The 9501-nt window shown below is 51.9% G+C and overlaps 1 protein-coding gene across 1 annotated transcript; it reads left to right on the plus strand.

Moving 5' to 3' along the window:
* Window positions 1–21: 21 nt before the first annotated feature.
* Window positions 22–2289, plus strand: LOC108935596 (sclerostin domain-containing protein 1-like). The gene is made up of 2 exons (XM_018754349.2): window positions 22–318; window positions 1355–2289. The coding sequence occupies exons 1-2, from the start codon at window positions 123–125 to the stop codon at window positions 1819–1821; spliced, it is 663 nt and encodes a 220-aa protein (XP_018609865.2). The 5' UTR covers window positions 22–122; the 3' UTR covers window positions 1822–2289.
* The last annotated feature ends 7212 nt before the right edge of the window (window positions 2290–9501 follow it).

A 9501-nucleotide genomic window follows, 5' to 3' on the forward strand; every position in this document is an offset into this window, starting at 1 on the left:
CCGAGAGCGACGGGCGTCGGGAGGACGGCGGCGCGCGTGCACGCACACCCACGCACCCACCCCCTGCGCGAACGTGTCTTTTCTCGCGCGCGCGCCTGTGTGTGTGTTGGGGGGGAGTTGAAATGGCCCTGGTCGCGTGCGAGTTCCCCTTGGCGGTTCTGCTGTGCGTCCTCCTCGAGAGCGCGCAGCCCCTGAGCAACGACGCCACGGAGCTGCGCGCCTCCAGCCTGGAGGACCCGATGCGGGAGCGCGCGGACAACGCGTCCCTGAACAGAGCGCGCAGCGGGGGGCGCCGCGGGGGGGACAGCCTCCGGGGAGGTGAGTGGTGCCCTCCGCAGCAAACGAACACAGGAGGTACCGCTGTCTGCACCCTCTGCCTTCCTTCCCATGATTCTCCGCGCTCTGCTCGCACCCCGCTTTCTTCTCGTCGCGTCTCGTTTATTAAGCCTTGAATTTACTGCTTTTCTTCATCCGTCCGTCGGTCCGTCATTGGAGGGTCGCGCTGGTGCTCGCGTGCCTGCCCTGCCTGGCACTGAACCCTGGGAGAACACGCAAACTCCACGCAGACTGAGCTTGATTCGAACCCACATCCGAACCCACAGCCCAGGAGTGGTTCTAGGCACCAGCGCTACCTGCTGATCTGCAGCACAATATTTATCCTGCGTTTTCATCTTCCAGTAGTTTACCTTGTAAGCTGTTGTAAAGCATGGTGAAAGGCATGAGCCACACAATAGTAATAATAACAGTCATCACGTTCAAGTGCAGACAGTGAGCGCGCACACACACACACACAGAGTCTCTTAACGCTGCAACACTGACAGCTGCTCGGAGGAGCAGGAGACCTGGCGCCACATTTTGCAGGCATGTCTACCGACCCTGCTGCTCGTTCTCGAACCCTGAACCCGGTACCTGCTTGTTCTGGGCTCTCGGAATCAGGATCCCGTTTATTTGGCCAAGTACGCGCGCACGCACGGGCGATTTGGCTTCGGTTCCCAACGGCTCATAGCGTAGACAAACATGCATGTACGCGCCTGTAAACATAGATGAGGATGTTTTAGGAAGGAAAAAGCCTCCCAGCTCCTGGTTCATTAAATCCATAGGGGTCACGGAGAGTGCGGTGTCTATTAGATTTATGAGCAGAGTGCAGAAAGGCACTAACGGGTGAGTAATCGGGTCTAAAATAGGTGAAACGGCGTAAAATGACAGCTGCGCTAACGGAGAAGGAAAAGACCGGGTGGGACGGCTAGTTGTGCAGCCGCTCAAAGTATGATTTCGGGCGAAACCGTAGCCCGGAGGACGGGTACGGTGGCGCTCGCGTGGACTGAAGCGCGTCGCCCTGTCGTGTCGTCCACAGAGGACGGTCCCCTCGGGTGCAAGGAGCTCCGGTCCACCAGGTACATCTCGGACGGCCGGTGCACCAGCCCGAACCCCGTGAAGGAGCTGGTGTGCGCCGGGGAGTGCGTCCCCGTTCGCGTGCTCCCCAACTGGATCGGCGGAGGCTACGGAGGCAAGTTCTGGGCCCGGCGAGGCGGTCGGCAGCGGCGCTGCGTTACGGACCGCACCCGGGTCCAGCGCGTCCACCTGCTGTGCCCGGACGGAAGCACCAGGTCCTACAGGGTTAGGGTGGTGACCTCCTGCAAGTGCAAGCGCTGCTCGCGACAGCACAATGAGTCTGGGCAGAGGCCCCAGGAGGCAGCCCCGTCGCGACCCCAGCGCTCCAAGGTTCGACGGAAGGAGCCCAAGCCCAAGAGCAGTCACCATGGCAACCGGAAGGAGGACGCTACCGACAAATGGAGGGCAGCCGTAATGGAGCATGAATGAGCTCTGGTGACTGTGTGTCTGGGACCAGTTCTCCACTGCATGCTACGGACATTTAAGAGACTGTGTGTGTGTGTGCGCGCGTGCGCTCGTGTGTGTGCGCCCTCTCTCTCTCTCTCTCTCTCTCTCTCTCTCTCTCTCTCTCTCTCGACTTAATCTCCCTGTTTGCTCAGGTTTTGTAAAGTGAGATGAGTCAAAAAGCAACCCGCCTTCCCAGGTGTACATAGCACACACTGTCATAACCCCCCCCCCCCCGCGTACAGTGTTGTCTTGCTGGAACAGATTTAATATTTAATTTTCCGTGGTTCGTGCAGCCCTGTCCTTCGTGATCCGCGGTAAAACCGAGCGGCTCTCACGGCACCTTTCTTCTGAGATTTTCCTTCCATTGCGGTTCACTGGGGCTAATTTGCTCTGAAGTGCACATGGAAAAATGTGTTTCCCTCTATGTTATTAAATATTCTTGTGATATTTGTTACTTTTCACTATTTTGTACTGATCGCATTTTACAGAACTTTGTAACAGAGCTACTCGAGGAGCACTTGGAGCTGCAGGCCTGTGTAATTGGCGGAGTCCTCGCTGCATTTGTTACGTGTCACAATGTAGTAAACGCCAAAGTTGGGCAATAACTCCCGGCGTTCGCAACCTCGACGGCACGGATGCGAAAGGCTCCGGCCCGAGAGCCACCACCCGCGCGCGGCCCCACGCGATCCGGGCGCCGCTGCGGGGGGAGCTGGCAGGGCGCGCGGCGGGAACCCCTCATTTTGCCCTTGAAAGGGTGCAGTTATAAGGAGGTCTTTAGAAATGAAAGGAGGAGGGAAGCCCCGCGAGGGGGTGGGGGGGACGGACCACACGGGGCGCGGGACTTCGCTCGCGGCACGATCCGGGGGTTCAAACGCCTCTCCCGCCGCTCCCGTTTTCCTCCGGCTGTTTTTACGAGGTGCTGAATTACACGAGGGCACCTTCCTGCAAGGTGGGACATTCCAGCGCGCGGCTTCCCTTCGCAACGGCCTCACGAGTACCTCCTCCCCGGTGCGGTGGGGGGTCTCTCCTTGCTTTGCCGAGATCCTTCACATCCGACGACAGTAACTGCTTTCCCAGCGCGGGGCCGTGGTGGTCCGGAGCCTATCCTCAAAACATACGGTGTGAGCTGGGGTGCATACAAAGGGCGATTCGCAATCGCCAGTTCATCTGAAAGAAATGATTTGGACCGTGGGAGGTCCAAACCCAGAGCCCAGGAGCTGACGGCGAGGAACACTGACACGCGGTCGCCTCATCCATCAGGAGCGGCGTCTTTGGCACCTTCCTTTTGAAAAATGCATAAATCCCGTTGCCGTAATTGTTGGCTGATCTTTCCCCAGAACACCGGTAGCGCAGGGACAGTTGCGCAATGCATCCAGAAGCTTCCCGGCAGCACTTCCTCACCGACTCCAGCAAGTACGGTACTGCGCTGAGATCAGCTCGAGTTTTTCCCTCCACCGAAATGCGCGCTGGGTGCAGCTCAGCTGTACCTTCTTCCTAATGCTGGGCAGCTCTCGCATGACACCCATTGCTATACGTTACGGGTCTAAGGGCAGCGTGGCGGTGCCTCGCAGAGCTGGAGTCGCGCGTTCGGACGCGGGTTCGAATGCGGCTCAATCAGCGCGGAGTTTGCGTGTATTTGCCGGTATGCGCGTAATGAGCGAACGATGGGGGATTGTCCTGCGATGGACGGGTATCCTGCCCCGGGTGTACCCTGCTCCCCCCCCCCCATCCTGCTGGGACAGACTCTGGAGCACCGTGACCTGCACCGAACAAGAGGTCATCAGTAACCGAAGGATAGATAATGACGAAAGACTTCTTCTGGGATTTAAAGAGAAAAGACTGAAGTGATTTCTTCCACAAGCATCCTTTCATTGAAATTCCTTATTATGTATAAGCCTCATGCTTAAGACCGTAGTTTTGTCAACAGCGCAGCGCTTGCAGTCGGCTGTGGTTTTAGAGAGACTCTAATTATTAGCTCTCCAGTGTTTCTTTTACACATTTTGTAACCCTTTTTCATACCGTCACAATTTCATACAGGTTACGGTCTTCTTGCGCATGTTTGTGTCTGGCTTTAAGGACGTCTGTGTACCGAGAGTCATCATTTCATCGTTGCATCATTTTGGGTATGGGATGTGCTTTTTTTTGGTCTTTGACAATTACTTCTTCATATAGCTTCAACTGTGTGTGTGTTTGGGGGGGGGGGGTGTTGCTAAAATCTCACCCTGATATCCTGCAAAGATAACTGGATCTCTAAATCTCACCAACAGGCTGAGGCTTCCCTGCAATAACAGTCATATAGTGGAAAAAAAATAAAAAGCTGTTCCAAAAAAGCTGGTTTGTGTTTGTTGAGCATCTGCACATTTCTGAGTGTTTGTTTGTGTTGATGAGGCAGCTGCAGATTTCAAAGTGCGTGTGCAATATTTTGGCAATTGAGACACTTTGCGGTAGCTTTGCAGCCATACGTAGCCAGAAGGTTCTCAGTTTGGACGCCGGTGTGGGGAAATGAACTCCCTCTCTCACTCAGAACTACTGAATCCTCAACATTGAACAAGAGCCTCAAAACACATCTCTTTCAGAGCCACTTTCCTCCTGGCCTCCTACGTGCTGCATAAACATTTACTACGTTATTGGTGTGGAAAAAATGCTCAGGTATCCCTGGTTGTACAGACCTAATTTGTTGCCGAAAAAGGTCCATATACTGAGTCTATAAACTGGGAGGTTCTTTCCCATTATTTAAATGAGGGGAAAAAGATTCATTTCTGGATCTTCTACAAAGTCCTACGAATTAGTAATCAAAATATTAGGATGATATTAAAAATAATGAAGGAAATTAAGACTAAATAAGGGCAGAAATTCTTTTAAGTACACCTAAACATACAGAAGACGCACGCGGCACATTTACGTTCGTTCATGTAGCCGATGCTTTTCATTAGTGATGTGCATGTGAGAGAGCAATACAAAAAATGTTAGTTCAACAGGAGGAGAGATTTGGATGCAAAAAAAGCAGCTGATAAATGAATAAATGTAAATGTAAATTATCGTTAAGCGCTATTTGGCCGACACAGGATTGGGGATTTGAAGCCACGTCTTTGGATTATAGCGACCGCTACGTTATCTCCTTCCCGTATTACAGAAATAGCAGGAAAATGTGAATTTAATAAAATTCCCTGTTGGCTGAAAATACTTGTCCGTCCTCTGGGGAGTCTCAAAGCGTTACCAGTCAACTATTTTTATATTCCCAGAAGAGCCAACGAGGCTGAGAAACTCAGTCCGCATCTTTGTCGTAAAATGTTCGGCGGAAATTAACGTCCTGTGTCCCTATAGACGGGACACAATCTCTTTCTTTTTTTGCCCGCTCAGGTTCGGCACCACGTGGAGGAGGCAGTTTAATGAGAACTTAGGTTCACACCATATATTTTATCATCCGCTATAAGGCCTGAGATGTACGTCTCTGTGGAGAAAAGCGTGCGCTAGATGAATAATTATAAATGTAAAATGTCTTCTTTGTTTGTATCTGTTTTTCTTTGTTCTTTGTATCTTTTTCTTGCCTTATGTCTGTGTTAAAGCGCTCTGTGTCACTGTGTGAGAAGAGCGCTCTATAAAAAAATAAAATAATAATAATAATAATAATAATAATAATAATAATAATACCTGTCACCTTGGACACGGTACCTTCTGCAGGACGAGAGCATCAGGTTTCCACCTTGGAAATCAGCTCGCACCTCTGCAGGTGTCTGCCGTTACGAAAAGGTTCCTGAACATGTGCAAACAATTGCAACGGACCTTAACTAATCGCAAAAAGCCCAAGAAAGTGCCAGGCGTGGCAATAAAAGACTCCCTCCAGGCCGAGCGAGACTGCAAACCGCCACCCAATCCCCGGAGATACGAAGAAATAACCCTGACAGCTTGAGGTTCGAAGAGACACAACCGGTGCACCGAGTTACAATTAAAAGTGATGTCACCTATAGCGCATTTGAGCTTCTATATGCCAGGTAGAAAACATCCCTTGTTTTTGGGGAAAGGAGGCAAAAATGCATTATGAAATAACTATCTGGGATTTTATGGGACGCCAATTTAATTCCCCCTTCCCGGACCGGGGCCTTGGCGTGGCGGAAGGGCTTGCGTGATCTAGGGATCTCCAGAGCTATGTCGTTGGGAGCATTATGCTCCTGGTAGGGTCTCCCAAGGCAAACGGGTCTGGAGTGAAGATCCAGACTAAGACGACCCAAAAACCTCCATGGAAACAGTAAACAGGAGATCGTTTACCCTGCCCGGAATAGGGTCACCGGGACCTACCCCTGGAGCCAGGCCTGGGGGTAGTGTTCCTAGGCGAGCGCCACACGGGCCCACCACCTCAAGGTCCAACATGGAGGTTGGGTGCGATGCGTATCGGGCGCAGGAGCGGGCAGGGTGGCGCGTGGCGTCGCGACCCCTCGCAACAGAAACTGGCTCTTGGCATGTAGAATGTAACATCACTGGGGGAAGGAGCTGGAACTGGTGCGGGAGGTTGAGAAATACCAACTAGATATAGTTGGGCTCACCTTCACTCACAGTGTTGGCTCTGGAACCAAACTCCTCGATAGGGGGTGGTCCCTCTCCTACTCAGGAGTTGCACAGGGTGAGAGGTGCCGGGCGGGTGCGGGGATACTCGCAAGCCCCCCGGCTGGCTGCCATACGGTTGGAGTTTATCCCGGTAGACGAGAGGGTCGCCTCAATGCGACTTAGGGTCGCGGAGAGGAAAACTTTGACTGTTGTGTTGCTTATGCAGGAAACAGCAGTTCAGAGTATTCAACCTTCTTGGAGAGAGTGGGTGGGGTTCTGGATGGGGCCCCACCTACAAACTCCATAGTCCTGCTGGGGGACTTCAACACTCACGTTGGCGGTGACTGGGAGGAACGGCCTGCCCGATCTGAACCCGAACGGTGAAATGTTATTGGACTTCTGTGCTGGTCATGGATTGTCCATAACATGGTCGAACACAAGGATGCTCATAAGCGCACTTGGTACCAGAGCTCCTTGGGCCAATGGTAAACGATTGACTTTGTAGTCGTTTTATCTGACTTGAGGCCACATGTTCTGGACACTCGGGTGAGGAGGGGTGCTGAGCTGGCAACGGATCACCTTCTGCTGGTGAGTTGGATCAGATGGTGGGGAAAACCGATGGACGGACCCGGTAGGCCTAAGCGTTTAGTGAGGGTGTGCTGGGAACGACTGTCGGAGGACCATGCCTGGACCGATTTTAACTCGCACCTCCAGGAGAGCCTCTCCCAGTGTGTTGCTGTGACCCTGTGTGGTTCATAAACGCAATAAAAATGTGCTGTTCAGCTGCACATATTTGGGAAATCTGCCTTTTCCTTCCGACCGGCCTCGGCAACAGCGCCGGGTCCTGCGAAGTCCTCCAAAGTCCTCCAGAAGCCCCCGGTATTTTACCATCTAATATATGTCATCGCACCAGAGTCGGTTCTCAGTTAATTTGTGGCGAGACTGATTGACAACTGTGGGGAAATCTCAGAATTCTCTTTTTTTTTTTGGCACTTTCTGCCAATTCCCAAAACATCTGTCTTAAATGGATGGGATGGATGGGTGCTTTTTATTTCTTGTTCTTGCTGTGGTCCAAATATAGTTCCACATCCAAGTCACTTGGAGCGCTCGAGAGAAACGGCTCGCATTTACGAGTAAACAAACAGTCACGCATGCGAGGAGATCATTTGCGCCGCGTGACCCAACCGATGCGCACGAGTCGACGTCGCACGTGAAATGCTGCTCGCTTCTTGGACGGATTTTTTGCTACACCCCAGGTGAGGAAACGAACAGCCGGAATGTGTCTTGCGAGGAGAGGAAAAAAAAAGGTTCATTTCAAAGAGAATGTGGTTTAAAGACCTTCTTCTTGGTGCGCACTTTGGGCTTTGGCACCAGTCGACGTTCCCTTTCCGGGGTTCGTTTCCATCGCTTCCCCACGTGGATCGCCCTCCCAGAGCAACGAAGAACGCGCCGACGAAACGCGAGAACATCTCGGTCGTAAAGACTGCTCTTTCTCACAAATAAACGGCTCTCCTCTGGCGACCGCGGGCCTCTTTCGCTCTCGTTCGGCGACGCGTCCCGTTTGGCGTTTCCCGGAGAGCGCAGCCGTGGCCTTGCGGACTGGGGGAAATAAAAGTAAGGGATGACAGCCAGGCCGGTCCTTATCGCAGAGCACAGAGCGCGAAGGCGTTTGCAGAATTCCCCCGGAGAGGTCAGCGCGGAGGTCTTCTCTCCCTCTTCTCCTCCCCAAGATGTATGACGGGTGCGCAAACTTTTCCAACCATCCCACCGCTCAGTTTAACGCTTCGCTTCTCCCGCAATGAATATATGAGACGTATTCGCTACTCTGATGTGCCAAACTTTCACAACCTTTCACGAAATTCTGTTTCGGGATCGTTTCCCCTCCCAACGCACATATTTCACCGGTGTTGGAAGCGGTGCTGGTTTTGGCACTTTGGCTGAAAGAGAGCACACTTACTAGTACACGCTCCTGGGCAGTCTGGGTAGAGGACAGTAAATGACCGCATTTTTGAGAGGGGTGCGCCGGAAGACGGAACGAAACGTCGGATCCCGAAAATGCACGTTTAAAAAAAAAAATTAAAACATTTAAATTTTTCATTTGGATGTAGATGAAAAACGTTGTTCTTTGGTATTTTATTCAAGGTCCAGGCTCAGGTTCAGTTCCCCTTTGGGACAGAGACGGGGAGGAAGGTGGCCGGGACTTAGCGACCCGATCAAGTTAATCTTTGTCCCTCGCCTCTCCAAGGGCGGGAGCTAATATTAGGTTCGATGCAATGACACCGGGAAACACCGACGGCTACCCAATAAAATATGTTTCCATCCTACTTGGCAATTTGCGGTCCCGACTCTCGGTCAGGTTAGGGTTTAGTCCTGCTTCAAAGACGGTCGACGGGAACGCTCGTCGGTCGATCGGCGCTCTTCTGCGTTTTTCCAACGTGTTGGAAAGCTCCGCTTTGAGTAAACACTCTCCAGACGCTACAATGCCTTGCTTTGTTATAAATTCACCATAAGAGCAATATTTGGATCCGTGCAAATTGGCTGATTCATCTGCCTTCCTCTGCGAAATTGCCTCCACATGTACATTCTTGAGTGAATTCTTGGTATCGAATTCTTGGTACTCTGGGGGTAGAGGTCTTTGGAAAATGCAGTCATTTACTGTACTGCCTGTTTAATTATTGTCAATTAGTACGTTAATATGAATAACGCTCGAGTCTGGTAGCTCTACAGCATGAAATCACCCTTATTATTATAATAATCACACACACACACAGTTTGAGCGGGGTTGCAGCAAACCGGAGCCTAACCCGGCGGCGCAGGACTGGAGAGGGAGGAGGACGCACCCCGGACGGGACGCCAGTCCATCACAAGGAACCCTAACCGGGACTCGAGCCCCAGACCTGCCAGAGAGCAGCACCCAGCCAAACCCGCTGTGCCACCGTGCCCTCCCCTTAACATTATTATTAATTATTATTTTTCCTCCCGAGAAACTGAAATGAACGCACTTCACTGATGTAAGGCCTTGTAAAACGAGTTCTTTTCTGTCAGCCCCCACAATAAAGATGACAATTTTCAAGAAAATTCTTTGAAATAAGTGAACCGAGCGTTTCTCCCTCTCTTCCG

The sequence above is a fragment of the Scleropages formosus genome, chromosome 23 (genome assembly GCF_900964775.1).
Source record: "Scleropages formosus chromosome 23, fSclFor1.1, whole genome shotgun sequence".
Classification (NCBI taxonomy): Eukaryota; Metazoa; Chordata; class Actinopteri; order Osteoglossiformes; family Osteoglossidae; genus Scleropages; species Scleropages formosus.